The sequence below is a fragment of the Chiloscyllium plagiosum genome, unplaced genomic scaffold, assembly GCF_037043375.1.
Source record: "Chiloscyllium plagiosum isolate Xiang-an unplaced genomic scaffold, Cpla_swu_hap1 HiC_scaffold_17, whole genome shotgun sequence".
NCBI classification, from domain to species: domain Eukaryota; kingdom Metazoa; phylum Chordata; class Chondrichthyes; order Orectolobiformes; family Hemiscylliidae; genus Chiloscyllium; species Chiloscyllium plagiosum.
In genome coordinates, this window is record NW_028270155.1 from 53,021,509 (window position 1) to 53,038,636 (window position 17,128).

General features: G+C 43.9%; 1 protein-coding gene across 4 annotated transcripts in view; it reads right to left on the reverse strand.

Annotated features, from left to right (window-relative positions):
- dpep2 (dipeptidase 2) overlaps positions 1–17,128 on the reverse strand; it is a 93,164-nt gene that overhangs the window by 56,306 nt on the left and 19,730 nt on the right. Inside the window, exon 1 of one of the 4 annotated variants that reach the window (XR_015759962.1) lies at positions 2,798–3,515. The exons of 1 other annotated variant lie outside the window; for it this stretch is intronic. Coding sequence is in view for 1 of the 3 variants with exons in the window: in XM_043707021.2 (XP_043562956.2) it covers positions 2,798–2,819 (22 nt within the window). In the remaining 2 variants the exon portion in view is untranslated. Of the gene's footprint in view, positions 1–2,797; positions 3,516–3,789; positions 3,863–17,128 lie in introns of those variants that run through there. 2 more of the 4 variants (XM_043707024.2, XM_043707021.2) reach the window with 2 other exon arrangements.

The following is a 17,128-nucleotide window of genomic DNA, read 5'->3' on the forward strand; positions in this document are numbered from 1 at the left end:
AGTGCAAGTCAGGAGCAGCAGCAGGCAGAGTTAAAATTGTGTTGCCCATCTCGGATGGTTTCACCACGAGACTGCAAACATGCTACATAACAGAAGCAGCATGCAGCAGAGAGCTAAACAATTCCACGAGCAATTGATCAAAGCTCTGCAGAACTGCCACAACCTCATCATCATCAATGATGGAAAAGTCCAGCACATCAGTGCAAAAAACAAGGCTGAATCATTTGCACCAACCTTCCATTTCAGCCACATGCTGAGGTTTGTAGCATACCAGAGGCTAAAGAATCATTGAGTCAGAGTTCTACAGCGAGTTTTGAGAAGATTTGTCGCTCAGGTTGAGGTTTTGGATGTAGGTTTGCTCGCTGAGTTCATTTCCAGACATGTCATTACCTTACTAGGTAACATCTTCAGTGGACTTTATGCAAAGCAATACTGAAACTTCCTGCTTTCTATTTATATGTTTGGGTTTCTTTGGGTTAGTGATGTCATTTCCTTTGGTGATGTCATTTCCTGTGGTGAAGTCACTTTCTATTCTTTTTCTCAGGGAGTGGTAGATGGGGTCTAACTCGATGTGTTTGTTGATAGCGTTCTTGTTGGAATGCCATGCTTCTAGGAATTCTCGTGCATGTCTTTGTTTGGCTTGTCCTAGGATGGATGTATTGTCCCAGTCGAAGTGGTGTCCTTTCTCATCCACATGTGAGGAAACTAGTGAGAGAGGGTCATGCCTTTTTATCATACAGCATGAAAACAGATCCTTCAGTCCACTCATCCATGCCAACCAGATGTCCTAAATTAATCTAGTCCCATTTACCAATGTTTGGCCCATATTCCTCTAAACCTTTTCTATTCATATGCCCATCCAGATGCTTTTTAAATGTTGTAATTGTACCAGCCTCCACCACCTCCTCTGGCAGCTCATGCCATACACACACCACCCTCTGTGAGAAGAAGTTACCCCTTAGATCCCTTTTAAATCTTTCCCCTCTTGACCTAAACCTGTGCTCTCTCATTTTGGGTGCCCTTACCTAGGGGAAAGGATGTTGGCTATTCACACTACCCATGCCCCTCATGATTTTATAAACCTCTATAAGGTCACCCCTCAGCCTCCAAAGCTCCAGGGAAAACAGCCCCAGCATATTCAGCCTTTCTCTGTAGCTCAAACCTTCCAACCCTGGCAAAATTCTTGTAAATCTTTTCAAGTTTCACATCTTTCCTATAGCAGGGAGACCAGAATTAAATGCAGTTTTTCAAAAGTAGCCCCACCAATGTCCTGTACAGCCACAACATGACCTCCCAACTCCTATTCTCAATGCACTGACCAATTAAGGTAAGCATACCAAATGGCTTCTTCACTATCCTGTCCACCAGCGATTCCACTTTCAAGGAACTATGAACCCGCATTCCTTGGTCTCTTTGTTAGGCAACACTCCCCAGGACCTTACCATTAAGTGTATAACTCCAGTTCTGATTTGCTTTTCCAAAATGCAGAACCTCACATTTATCTAAATTAAACTCCATCTGTCACTCCTTGGCCTATCTACCTATCTGATCAAGGTTCCATTTTAATGTGAAGTAACCTTCACTGTCTACTACACCATCAATTTTGGTGTCATCCGCAAACTTATTAACCATACTTTCTATATTCACATCCAGATCATTTATATAAATGCCAGTCTTTAACCAATTTAGTTCACTCCATATGATATCAAAAAGCAACAGAAGAAACTCACGATCACAAAGGCTAGGGTTCTAACAACATTCAACGAGTTGCACTGAAGACTCTGAACTAGCAGTGCCCTTAGCTGATCTGTTCTAGTATAGCCACAACTCTAGCATCTACCTGACAAATGTAGAAGATTCCCCAGGCATGTCCTGTCAACAAAAAGGCAGGACAAATCCAATTAGCACTCAATCAGTTGTCCACAAACATTAACACTACGGTGGAAAATGAAATAGCAATGACCTGCTCAGCCTATGTTCCACCAGGGCCATTCAGCTCCTGATCTCATCACCATCTTGGTTCAAACAGTGAGACAGACTGTCTTTGACTTCAAAGCAGCATTGATGGAGTGTGACATCAAGGAGCCCTGGAAAATTTAGAATCAACGAGAACTTGGGAATAAAACTTTCCACTGCTTGGAATAATACCTAGTACAAATGAAAACAGTGGTGGCTATCAGTGATCAGTCATTTGACTCTCATGATATTTCTGCAGGAGTTCCTTAGGGTAATGTCCTAAGTCCAACCATCAAAAGCTGCGTCATCAATGACGTTCCCTCAACCAGAACATTTGCTGGTGATTGCATAATGCCCAGCACCGTTTGCCATTCTTAGAAAGTGAAGCAGCAAAAACCACACAGCATTCAGGCTTGGCCTGACATGTAACAAGTAACATTCACAGCACCAAAATACCGGACATGTACTGTCTCCAGCAGGAGAGAATTTAACCTTCTCCTCTTGATTTCAACATTACTAAATATCTGATTATTCTGTGAGAGTTGTCATTGAATAGAAACTTAGCGAGTTTTGAGCAGATTTGTAGCTCAGATTGAGGTTCTGGATGTAGGTTCCAGCTCAGCGAGCAGAACTACATCCTGAATGGAAACTTAACCAGAGAAACCACGTAAATGTTTGTGGCTACAAGAGCAGATTGGAGGCTGGGAATTCTGCAGTGAATAACTCACTTCTTCCTTCCCCGAAGCCTGCCTACCATCCACAAGGAGCAAGCCATACAACACAGAAACTAACCCTTTGGTCCAACTCACCCACTCCGACCAGACACTCCAATCTGACCTACCGGCAGGCCCATTTGTCAGCATTTGACACACGTGTCTCCATTCTTTCCATTTGCCTGGATGAGCGCAGCTCCAACAGTCCAGGACGGACACTATCTGGTGCGGGGGCAGCCTGCCTATTAGCCAGTGCACTCACCGACACTTCCACATGTAATACCTCCACCAACGGTGCACAGCGACAGCAGCGTGTGTTCTATACTGGAGCACTGCACCAACTCCCCAAAGTCCCTTCAGCAGCACCTTCCTAATCTGCAAACTGTAGGACAAGAGCAGCGGGTACATGCGAACTGCAAACTGCTCTTCCAGCCATCACATCGTTCGCTCCTTGTGGGCTGGGTCAAAACCCTGCACACTCTACCTGTACCTGTCCCACCTCGGGCAGAGAGACGCTGTCACAGCCAGTGACACTCATCCCAGGACTTCTTTTAAAGAAGTAAACTCCTGCGTTTTATTTCAAAGGGGCACGATTATACTCCTTCCTAGAAAGATGCACGATCCTGCTTTAATGTCTCTCCCAAAGCATTGCAGCATCAGCGTGGGCCAGCAACTGTCTTCCCGGACTTTGTGTTCAGATCTTGCAGTGAGCTCAGAAATGTAACCGGGCAGGCGACAGAGCAGCCGGCTCGCCTGAACCTTTCCACTATTTTGTCCCATTCAAAGTTGCTAGCCTCCGTTTCTAATTTGACATAGCATTGCAGTATAAGGATGAAGCAGCATCACAAGATGTTCTCTGAGGGGGAGAGAAAAGGAGGCATAAACTTCAAACTCTTTTTAGGTTAGCGGTAGCGGAACTTCGTAAAACTATCTGGACTCCCTCTGCGAGCTACTCTCCGGCCACCACAGAGCCGTAAATAGAGGCAGAGAGCGTCGACAGAGCCTGAAATAGTCATTTTAAACACAGCGCCCGCGCTTTGACTAAGATATGGTCAGTTACTGCCCCCTCTATACCTGTCCCGTTCACACACTAGCACCGGGCTGACCCCTTCTCTCTCACCTTTCCCCAGGCGCTGCTCCTGTGCACTGGCTGTTCTCTGTGTCAGTGAACCCCCGGGCTCTGCAAGGCATGTTTCCGCGATGTAAAACGCCTACATTTCCACTGACATCACTCAGCCCAGCCCCGAAGCAGGACTTATTGCAGCAATGCCTCTAATGTGTTAACACAGAGCCTGAGGACCTCAAGTAAAGCACCCTGGACATTTCATTGGAGATTAGTTTAACAGCCAAGAATTAGCCCCAAGCCCCTTGACAAAGAAGAGAATTCATCCCAGTGCTCCTTACCCGAGACCCCTGCTGGATTGGGAATGTTAACGAGAGAAGAGCTGAACCACAGAGTAGTTCATTAGGATGGTGCTGGAAAAGCACAGCAGGTCAGGCAACATCCGAGGAGCAGGAAAATCGACGGGCAAAAGCCCTTCATCAGAGGTTTCCCACCAACTACACTCAACATCTAAGGCCACACTGTAAGAATGATCAATGTTTGTAAAACACAGAGGACCATCAGATATCAGTGGCTGCAGAAACACTTACCAATTTGTATAGATGTACCATAGAAAGTATCCAATCGGGATGCAGCACTGCTCGATATGGTGACCGCTCTTCCCAAGATCCGCAAGAAATTACAGAGATGTGAACACAGCCCAGTCCATCGCACGAACCAACCAGCCTTCCATTGACTCCATCCATCTTTCTCACTGCCATCTGACTGCCATAATAAAAGACCCATTCCCACCTCGACTATTCACTTTTCCATTCTATTCCATCAGGTAAAAGATACAAAAGTTTGAAAACACATACCAACAGCTTCAAGAACAGCATCTTCCCTGCTGTTATCAGACTTTCAAACAGAGCTCTCACATATTGAAGTTGATCTTTCTCTGCACCTCCTCTGTCACTGTAACATTGTATTCCTCATTCTGTTCTATTACCCCTGATGTACTTATGTACAGTGTGTTTTGCCTGGATAGCACTCAAAAACAATATTTTTCACTATCTCAGTGCACATCACAGTAATAAAATCAAATCAAATTAAATCCCCACAGCCACAGAAACTTCAAAATACTAGGAGAGAAAATGGTAACCTTCAAAGAAGTTAAGTTTGACAGGACCGGAGCTATAATCTAGGGTAACAAACTATGAACTATAAAGAAGCAGGTACAAATTGAATCATTTATTTTTGAAGTTATCAAAAGCAATAAAATTGCCACATTATTACAAAACATGTTCTGGTTCGACCTGTTTATCCATCAGTTTTAATTATCTTTTGTATAAATTCCTGGTGGAGACTACTTAATGAGGCATGCATTGAGATATGTTGTAGACTAATACTCAGGCGACATTTACCCCATAAACTGCATCGTTTTAAAAATTTTCTGCACAAATACAACATTGTGAGAAACATAGAATTTCCTTTTTTTGTGTTCATTTACATCTTCACATTTGTATGTGTGTACATTTTGGCAGAGCAGCAAGTAGAGAAGGTGGAGTGAAGCGAGGGCTGCCAGGAAGGGTAAGGGCTTAATTTATATTTGGGCAGATTTGTTGGGCATTGGGACCGGTTCTGGGGAAGGTGGGACTATTACAAAATGGATGATCTGTATCTGAACCAGACTGGAACCAATGTCCTTGGGGGAGTTTTTGCTACTGCTGATAGAGAGGTTTTAAACTAATGTGGCAGGAGACTGGGAACCAGAAGTAAAAACAAGTAGGCAGCGAGGTGGAGACTGGAGACTGTAAGAATTATGAAGATAGCATTAATAAACGGAAGAGTAGACAGAGAGCAGATGAGTGCAAAAAACCTGGTGGCATGAAATGCATCTACTTTAATGCAAGAAGTATAGTGTGTAAGGCAGATGAACTTAGGGCCTGGATTGGTGCCTGGGAATATGATGTTATTGCAACCACAGAGACTTGGTTGAAGGAAGGGCATGATGATTGGCAATTAAATGTTCCAGGATATAGGTGCTTTAGAGAGGACAGGGAGGGAAGTAAAAGGGGGGTGGAGTTGCATTGCTGGTCAGGGATGATATCAAGGCTGTGCTAAAGGAGGACACTATGGCGGTCTTGGGTAGTGAGGCATTATGGGTAGAGCTGAGAAATAAGAAGGGTGCAACTACATTGTTGGAGCTGTATTACAGGCCTCCCAACAGTGAGTGCGAGATAGAAGAACAAATAGGTTAATAGATTATGGAAAGATGTAGAGGCAATAGGGTAGTGGTGATGGGAGATTTTAATTTTCCCAACATTGACTGGGATACACTTAACGTCAGAGGTCTGGATGGGGTAGAATTTGTAAGAAGCGTCCAGGAGAGTTTTCTAGAGCAGTATGTCAATAGTCTGATGAGGGAAGGGGCCATATTGGATCTGGTACTGGGGGATTTCTTTGGGAACAGTGACCACAATTCTGTAAGTTTTAGAATACTCAGAGACAAAGATGAGAGTGGTCCTAAAGGAAGAGTGCTAAACTGGGTCAAGGCCAATTATATCAAAATTAGGCAGGAGCTCAGAAATGTGGATTGGACACAGCTATTTGAAGGGAAGTCTACATTTGATGTGTGGGAGGCTTTCAAAGATAGGTTAAAGATAGTGCGGATAGGCATGTCCCATTGAAGGCAAAGGATAGGAAGGGCAAGATTCGTGAACCATGGATGGCAGGAGAAATTGTACAACTAGAGGAAAAGGGAAGCATACATAAGGTCTAGGCAGCTGAGAACAGAATGGGCCCTGGAGGAATATCGGAAGAGTAGGACAAGTCTTAAACGAGGAATCAAGCGGGCGAAAAAGGGTCATGAAATAGCTTTAGCGAGCAGAATTAAGGAGAATCCCAAAGCATTTTATTTTTATATAAGAAGCAAGCGGGTAACTAGAGAAAGGATTGGTCACTAAAGGATAATAGAGGAAGGCTGTGTGTCGAACCTGAGAAAATGGGTGAGATTCTGAATGATTACTTTGCATCAGTGTTCACTGAGGAGAGGAACATGATGAATCTTGAGATTAGAGATAGAAGTTTGATTAGTCTGGATCACATTGACATAAGTAGAGAAGATGTGTTGAGTAGGCTAGAGGTTATTAAGGTGGACAAATCCCCAGGACTGGATGGGATCTATCCCAGGTTGCTGAGGGAGGCGAGAGAGGAAATAGCTGGAGCCCTGACAGATATCTTTGCGACATCCTTAAATACAGGTGAGGTGCTGGAGGACTGGAGGGTTGCTCATGCTGTCCCTCTATACAAGAAGGGTAGTAGAGATATTCTGGGTAACTACAGACCAGTGAGCCTGACGTTGGTGGTGGGAAAGTTGCTGGAGAAGATACTGAGGAATAGGATCTATTTATATTTAGAAAATAATGGGCTTATCAGTGATAGGCAACATGGTTTTGTGTGGGGGGATCGTGCCTTACCAACTCAATAGAGTTCTTCGAGGAAGTGACCAACTTGATAGGTGAAGGACGGGCTGTTGATGTCATATACATGCACTTTAGTAAGGCATTTGATAAGGTTCCCCATGGTAGACTAATGGAGAAAGTGAAGTCATATGGTGTGCAGGGTGTTCTAGCTAGGTGGATAAAGAACTGGTTGAGCAACAGGAGACAGATTAGTAGTAGTTGAAGGGAGTTTCTCGAAATGGAGAAAGGGGACCAGTGGTGTTCCACAGGAGTCAGTGCTGGGGCCACTGTAATATACATAATATATTACAGTGTAATATATTTGTAATATACATAAATGATCTGGAAGAGGGCACTGTTGGTATGATCAGCAAGTTTGCAGATGACACGAAGATTGGCAGAGTAGCAGAAAGCATAAGGGACTGTCAGAGAATACAGGAGGATATAGGTAGATTGGAGAGTTGGGCGGAAAAGTGGCAGATGGTTTTCAATCCAGACAAATGTGAGGTGATGCATTTAGGCAAGTCTAATTCTAGAATGAATTATACAATGAACAGAAGAGCCTAGGAAAAAGTTGATGAGCAGAGAGATCTGGGATTGCAGGTCCATTGTACCCCGAAGGTTGCTGCACAGATGGATAGAGGGGTCAAGAAGGCATATAGTGTGCTTGCCTTCATTGGACGGGGTATTGAGTATAAGAGCTGGCAAGTCATGTTAACACTGTACAAGACATTGGTTCGGCCACATTTAGAATACTGTGTACAGTTCTGGTCGCCACATTATCAAAAGGATGTGGACGCTTTGGAGAGGGTGCAGAGAAGGTTTAAGAGGATGTTGCCTGGTATAGAAGGTGCTAGCTATGAAGAAAGGCTGAGTAGGTTAGGTTTATTTTCAATAGAAAAAAGGAGATTGAGGGAGGACCTGATTGAGGTTTACAAAATCATGAAAGGTATAGACAGGGTGGAAAGAGACAAGCTTTTTCCCAGGGTGAAGGATTCAATAACGAGAGGTAATTCTTTCAACATGAGAGGTGAAAAGTTTAAGGGAAATACACGCGGCAAGTACTTCACACAGAGGGTGGTAGGTGTTTGGAACACGTTGCCAGCAGAGGTGGTAGAGGTAGATTTATTTAAGATGCGTCTGGATAAATGCATGAGTAGGTGGAGAGTAGAGGGATATAGATGTTCAGGAATTGATCGACAGGTTTAGACAGTTCATTTGGATCGGCTCAGGCTTGGAGGGCTGAAGAGCCTGTTCCTGGGCTGTAAATTTTCTTTGTTTGTTGTTATTTTATTTCTGTGATAGACAAATGGTGGTAACCTTATTGCGATAAGAATTTCCCTAATTTGATTGAAACAAATTCGCTGGTCAGTGACTTCATCTGACTCACTGGCCATGATGTCAATACATTTGTCCTTTACAACATATAATGAACCACCCTGCCCTCAAATTCAGTTGGTCCAACTCGGACACCTCCTTCCCTTTTCTTGACCTCTCCATTTCCATCTCTGGTGATAGTCTCCAGATGGACGTTTACTACAAGCTTTCAGACTCCCATAAATACCTGGACCAGACCTCCTGCCACCCAGCATCCTGCAAGAACTCCATCCAATTCTCCCAATTCCTCCGCCTCACCTCCACCACATCTGCTCGGATGAGGAGACATTCCATTCGCGAGCATATCAGATTTCCACCTATTTTGAACAATGTGCTTTTCCTCCTGCCATCATCCAGATAGCCCTCCGCTGCACCACCTCCATTCCCCATTCCACTGCTCTTAAACCCCCCTCCCAATGCAATAAAGACAGAGTCCCCTGATTCTCACCTACCACACCCCAGCCTCCGAATCTTACGCATCATCCTTAAACACTTCCGACAACTTTAACTAGACCCCACCACCAAGAACTAGAGCTGCTCAGGTGGATTTAAACTAGTAAGGGGGGAGGAAGGGTATCCCAGGGAGATTGTGAGGAAAGAGATCAATCTGAAACTGGTACTATTGAGGAAAGGAGTGAGTCAAACAATCAGGGCAAGCAGGGACAAAGCAGCGAAGACGACAGGACTGATAAATATAACTGCATTATTTCAATGCAAGGGGCCGAACAGGGAAGGCAGATGAACTCAGGGCATGGTTAGGAACATGGGACTGGGATATCATAGCAATTACAAAAACATGGCTCAGGGATGGGCAGGACTGGCAGCTTAATGTTTCAGGATACAAATGCTACAGTAAGGACAGAAAGGGAGGCAAGAGAGAAGGGGGAATGGTGTTTTTGATAAGGGATAGCATTACTGCTGTACTGAGGGAGGATATTCCCAGAAATACATCCAAGGAAGCCCTTTGGGTGGAACTGAGAAACAAGAAAAGGATGATCACCTTGTTGGGATTGTATTACAGACCCCCGAACAGTCAGTGGGAAATTGAGAAACAAAGTTGTAAGGAGACTCAGTTATCTGTAAGAATAATAGGATGGTTATGGTAGGGGATTTAAACTTTCTAAACAGACTGGGACTGCCATAGTGTTAAGGGTTTAGATGGAGAGGAATTTGTTAAGTGTGTACAAGAATATTTTCTGATTCTGTATGTGGATGTACCTACTAGAGAAGATGCAAAACTTGACCTACTCTTGGGAAATAAGGCAGGGCTGAGGTGTCAGTGGGAGAGCACTTTGGGGCCAGCAACCATAATTCTATTAAAATAGTGATGGAAAAGGATAGACCAGACCTAAATTTTAAGTTCTAAATTGGAGAAAGGCCAAGTTTGATGGTATTAGGTAAGAATTTTCAAAAGCTGATTGGGGGTAGATGTTCATAGGTAAAGGGATGGCTGGAAAATGGAAAGCCTTCAGAAATGAGATAACAAGAGTCCAGAGAAAGTATATTCCTGTTCGAGTGAAAGGAAAGGCTGGTAGGTATAGGGAATCCTGAATGACTAAAGAAATTGACGGTTTGGTTAAGAAAAAGAAGGAAGCATGTGTAAGGTATAGACAGAATAGATTGAGTGAATGCTTAGAAGAGTATAAAGGCAGTAGGAGTATACTTACGAGGGAAATCAGGAGGGCAAAAAAGGGGACCTGAGATAGTTTTGGCAAATAGAATTAAGGAAAATCCAAAGAGTTTTTACAAATACATTAAGGACAAAAGGGTAACGAGAGAGAGAATAGGGCCCTTCAGAGATCAGCAAGGCAGCCTTTGTCTGGAGCTGCAGGGGAGATACTAAACAAATATTTTGCATCAGTGTTTACTGTGGAAAAGGTCACGGAAGATATAGAATGTAGTGAAATATATGGTGACACCTTGAAAAATGTCCATATTACAGAGGAGGAAGTGCTGGATGTCTTGAAATGCATGGAAGTGGATAAATCCCCAGGACCTGATCAGTGTACCCTAGAACTCTGTGGGAAGCTAGAGAAATGATTGCTGGGCCTCTTACTAAGGCATTTGTATCATCAATTGTCATAACTGAGGTGCCAGAAGATTGGAGTTTGGCTAATGTGGTGCCACTATTTAAGAAAGATGGTAAGGACAAGCCAGGGAACTATAGACCAGTGAGCCTGAAGTTGTTGGTGGGCAAGTTGTTGGAGGGAATCCTGAGGGACAGGATGTACATTCATTTAGAAAGGCAAGGACTGATTAGAGATAGTCAACATGGCTTTGTGCATGGGAAATCATGTCTCACAAACTTGATTGAGTTTTTTAAAGAAGTAACAAAGAGGATTGATGAGGGCAGAGTGGTAGACGTGATCTATCCGGACTTCAGTAAGGCGCTCGACAAGGTTCCCCATGGGAGACTGTTTAGCAAGGTTAGATGTCATGGAATACAGGGAGAATTCACCATTTGGATACGGAACTGGCTCAAAGGTAGAAGATAGAGGGTGGTGGTGGAGGGTTGTTTTTCAGACTGGAGGCCTGTGACCAGTGGATTGCCACAAGGATCGGTGCTGGGTCCACTACTTTTTGTCATTTATATAAATGATTTGGATGTGAGCATAAGAGTATAATTACTAATTTTGCAGATGACACCAAAATTGGAGGTGTAGTGGACAGCGAAGAAGGTTACCTCAGATTACATCAGGATCTTGATCAGATGGGCCAATGGACTGAGAAGTGGCAGATGGAGTTTAATTTAGATAAATGTGAGGTGCTGCATTTTGGGAAAGCAAATATTAGCAGGATTTATACACTTAATGGTAAAGTCCTAGGGAGTGTTGCTGAACAAAGAGACCTTGGAGTGCAGGTTCATAGCTCTTTGATAGTAGAGTCACATAGGATAGTGAAGAAGGCATTTGGTATGCTTTCCTTTTTTGGTCAGAGTATTGAGGGCAGGAGTTGAGAGGTCATGTTCCAGCTGTACAGGGCGTTAGTTAGGCCACTTTTGGAATATTGTGTGCAATTCTGGTCTCCTTCCTATTGGAAGGATGTTGTGAAACTCGAAAGGGTTCAAAAAATATTTACAAGGATGTTGCCAGGGTTGGAGGATTTGAGCTATAGGGAGAGGTTGGATAGGCTGGGGTTGTTTTCCATGGAGCGTCGGAGGCTGAGGGGAGATCTTGTAGAAGTTTATGGAATCATGAGGGGCATGGATAGAATAAATAGACAAGGTCATTTCCCTAGGGTCAGGGAGTCCAGAACTAGAGGGCATAAGTTTGGGGTGAGAGGGGAAAGATATAAAAGAGACCTAAGGGGCAACTTTTTCATGTAGAAGGTGGTACATGGATGGGATGAGCTGCCAGAGGAAGTGGTGGAGGCTGGTACAATTGCAACATTTAAGAGGCATCTGGATAGGTATATGAATAGGAAGGGTTTGTAGGGATATGGACTGGGTGCTGGCAGGTGGGACTAGATTGGGTTGCGATATCTGGTCGGCATGGACGAGGTGGACCAAAGTGTCAGTGTCTGTGTCTGTACTGAACATCTCTGACTTTATAACATCTTCTCCTCCCCACCCCTCTCAGCCTCCCTCAAGGATCATTGCCTTTGACAGTCCTTGGTTTGCACCACCCTCTGCACCAACCCCTCCCTGAACCTCCAGGTATGTTCCCCTGCAATCGGAAAAGATGCAAAACCCACTGGTACACTATGCCCTTCACCTCCATCTAGGGCCCCAAACAGTTCTTCCAGGTGAGACAGAGGTTCACCTGCCTCTCTTCCAACCTTGTTTACTGCATCAGGTGCTCCCAATATGGTCTTCTCTACATCGGGGAGACCAAACGTAAACTTAGGGAAGGCTCACCAAGCAACTCAGCCAGGCCCGCAGAGGACCACCCAGTCACCGCCCACTTAATTTCCCCTTCCCACACCCTTTCGACATGGCCTCCTCCATTGCCAAAATGAAACAGTGCAAAATGGAGGAATACCTCATCTTCCACCTGGGCAGCCTACAGCTCGGAGGACTCAACATTGAGTTCTCCAATTTCAAATAACTTCCTTTCCTTCCCCCGACTCCCTTCCCAGTCCTTCCCCCTCCCCTCCACTGCTCCCAGCCACCTACCAGAATCATTCCTTCTATCGACCAACCAGGTCGTACCTCTACCTGCCTTCACCTATCCCCACCTCACCAGCCCGCCCTGCCACCCCCTTTATCTGCAGCTCCCTCCACACCTACCCCCAGTCCTGAGGAAAGGTTACACCCGAAACATCGACTTCTCCACCTCCTGATGCTGCCTGGCTCGTTGTGTTCTTCCAGCCTCCTGTCTGTGTATTTTGGATTCGAGAATCTGCAGATCTTTTGTCTCTAATGAGTCTTGTTGTGGCACATTGATTAATTTCTCATTAAATTTCTTAGTTGACACAGATCAGGGGAAGTTCAGTGAGTGGGAGCAGAAGTATGTTGTTCACTGATAGCTAGGTATTCATGTCAATTTGTCTTGGATTTCCGCACAGGCAAACACAATTTCAATAACTACACTTGACAGCCTCGTTCAGTGAAGGTTGTAGTTGAGAAGCCCTTGACCAATGTTTAGTCCATCTCCAATTTCTTGGGGGTTGGAAAAGCAGAGAGTCCTTGATGAAATGGCTCGATACCACAGCCTGCATTACTCAGTGTTTCTGCCAAGCATCACAAAGATACTGACACTCTGCAGGTTGTAAATGGTGAGTTTAAGGAAGAACACAAGTCAGAACAAGGAACTGGTTGGGCTAACCAGTTATATATATATACACCAGTATAGGCCCAGCATAACATCTACCACTATTGCAGCTCATAGCTTTCAGACCACAAACAATCTGCTTCCGAAGTAGGACCACCTGCGAATCATGAGTTTGAGCAAAATACATTAAAATTTGGCAAATAGATTGGATCTGTGCAATTATAAGTGAATGGTTCTCAACAATGAGCCTGCCGTTGAACATCGGTAGTTGAACAAAAAATACTGACATTGGAGCATCTCTCACCAATCTTAAAATAACGGATCTCGAAATCTTGTCCATCTATTACATAAAGATAGTTGTGACTAGTTGGACTCTGTTCTCCCCCACTTGACCCTCTGCCATTCTTTGGCATTACATGGTCACAAAATGCTCAAAATAGGGCACCTTCATGTACACTTCTGATGAGAAATGTGTCAAGCATTCATGTCTGTGCACAGAAAGATTGCCGAAACATGTAGCTTCTCAAATTTACATAACCTCGTAGACCCTCCTTTGAGAATTGGTCACACCTGGGAGAAAGAGAGGTTTCACAGAATAGGTAGGAAAAACACAATAAATCTCAACATGACAGGAGATAAAATCTGCTGAGTGTCTTCAGAGAACAATTCTCTGAAATCAACTCCAGTAAGAACCAAACACAGAATGAAAGAGATTCTGACTGAAGTCCAGGAACTGCCATAGCCATACTTACAAGTTCAAAGCAGGACAAGAGTAACATTACTTGTGGCTATCAAGGCAAATTGACTCTTAAATTTCAGACATCTGATTCCTCCCAGGCTGCTTTTAGATAGAAAGGTAATATTCAGCAGAGTATTCTGTTGCATTACGGAGGCACTGAGTCAATTTCCAAAGAGAAACAATTCGATCCAATTCTCTTTTACCAAAGTCAAAACCGACAGCATGTACAAGAGTTTACTCTGATGGCCATTGAGTGCATATGCAATGCTTTGCATGCAGTTTGTGTCATCTTGGTCATCTTCTTTCAGAGAATGAGGGCATCATTGACAAGGCCTTATTTACCCAGCACCAAACTGTCCTTGAGAAGGTAGTGGAGAATTGCATTCTTGAACTATTGCGGGCTACATGGTGTAGGTACATCTCCAATACTGTGAGGGTGTGAGTTCCAGGATTTTGACCCACTGAGAGTGAAGAGATGATGATATAATTCTAAATCACCACTAGTGTGTGACTTGGAGGCGAATTGCAGGTGATGATGTTCTTATGCTGCCTTTTGCCATTGTTATCTCAGGGTTGATTAACTCCATGTTTTAGTTCACTTATAACAGAAAAATACATGATAACTTATGAAACAAATATTACAGCAGAGCAACTAGTTTGAGTGCAGACTGATTGCGCATCCAATGTGCTGTCCAGGTGAAGTGAAAGCGACAGCCCTTGACATCAAGGACCCCACTTGACCAAGTGTGGCATCAAAGAGGCCTAGCAAAACTAGTGTCTATGGGTATCTCTGCTGGCTGGGGTGATATCTACCCCACAGGAAGATGGTAGTAGTTGTTGGAGGTCAGTCATCTCAGCCCCAGGACGCTCTCTGCAAGAATTCCTCAGGGTAGTGTCCTAGACCCAACTTACTTCAAGTGCTTAATCAATGATCTTCCCTCCATCATAAGATTAAAAATGGGGATGTTCACTGATGATTACAAAATGTTCAGCACCATTTTCAACTCCTCAGACATTGAATTGGTCCATAGAGTTATAGAGATATGCAGCATAGAAACAGACCCTTTGGTCCAATTCGTCCATGCCAACCCAAATATCCTAATTTAATCTAGTCCCATTTGCCAGCACTTGCCCATATCCCTGTAAACCCTTCCTATTCATGTAACCATCCAAATGTCTTTTAAATGTTGCAATTGTACCAGTCTCCACGACTTCCTTTGGCAGCTCATTCCATACATGCACCACCCACTGTGTGAAAAAATTGCCCCTTAGGTCCCTTCTAACTCTTTCCCTCCCTCACCCTATCCTTGTACACTCTAGTTTTGGACTCCGCCAACTCAGGGAAAAGACTTTACCTATTTACCCTATCAATGCCCCGCATGATTTTATGAACGTCTATAAGGTCACCCCTCAGCCTCAGATGCTCCAGGAATAACAGCCCCAGCCTTTTCAGCCTCTCCCTGTAGCGCAAACTCTCCACCTGGCAACAACCTTGTAAATCTTTTCTGAACCCTTTCAAGTTTCACAACATCCTTCCTATAGGAGGGAAATCAGAATTGCACATAATATTCCAAAAGTGGTTCAACCAAAGTCCTAAATAATCATAACATGACCTCCCAACTCCTATACTCAATACTGTGACTAATAAAGGAAAGCATACTTCACAATCCTATCTACCTGAGACTCCACTTTCGATGAACTATGAACCTGCACTCCAAGGTCTCTCTTCAGCAACACTCCCCAGGACCTTACCATTAAGTGTCCGTGTTCAAATGTAACAAGATCTGGGCAATCTTCAAGCTTGGACTGACAAGTGGCAACTAACATTCACACACACAAATGCCAGGCAATGACCATCTCCAATAAGAGACTGACTAATCACCAGCCCTTGACGTTCAATGGTGTTACCATCACCGAATCCTTCATTATGGACAACCTTGGGGTTACTATTGATCAGAAATTAAACCGGACTCATCATATAAACACAGTGGCTACAGGAGCAGGTCAGAGGCTTGGAATATTGTGGCAAGTAACTCCACTCCTGACTCCCCAAAGGCTGTTCACCATGTACAAAGCACATCTCAAGAATGTGATGCTATACTCCTCACTCGTCTGGATGAGTGCAGTCCCAACAATGCTCAAGAAACTTGATATCATCCAGGACAAAGCAGCCCACTTGATTGGCTCCACATCACAAGCACCCACTCTCTCCACCACTGATGTTCAGTAACAGCAGTGGTTATTATCTACAGGATAGATACACTGCAGAAATTCACCAAACCCACAACCACTTCCATCTGGAAGAACAAGGGTAGCAGATACATCCGAAAATCACCTGCAAGTTCCCCTTTAAGCCACACATCATTCCTGACTTGAAGATTTATCACCATTCCTTCACTGTTGCTGAGTCAAAATTCTGGAATTCCATTCCTTATGGCATTGTGGTCAACCTACAGCATATGGACTGCAGTGGTTCAAAAAGGCAGCAACCACACCTACTCAAAGACAATTAGGATCAGACAATAAAAATGCAGGCCAACCAATGCTGCCCACATCCCATAAGTGAATTTTACAACTTAAACTGACTGGCAGGTAGAGTCATTGCCTTATATATACACAACACTTGGAGTTGTTAGAGGTGCAGCCTCTTATTGATAAAGTTACACATAAAACCTTTCCACTTTTCCAAAAGAAATTTTAACAATTTGCAATTACAAATAAGACTATGAGCCTGTTATAATACGTAGGCAACCTGCTGATACACCACTAACATCAAATCTAAATATATCTGGAGGTGCTGTTGAATTTCAGGGTCATCATGATATTGTCCATCGTTCCTGTTTGTCGAGTGTTCTTTTGTTCTCTTGAAAGCCTGACCCCCCTCTGTTAGTTGTTTCAGTGCTTGTTTGGTTTCCTATACATCCTGCTTAAATTCTTTCAACAGACCGTCATTACCGGTAATTATTTCTGACAATCATCTCCTGAGTGGTGTGCTGTCTGTGTTATCATTTTCTACCTGTTATTGCAGACTTGGCACTTCTTTCAGCCTTGCTTTGGACTTCACCCAATGTTCGAGTGGCTTCTTCAACCAGACTGAACTGTTTTATATGCAAGTTGCTTCAGGC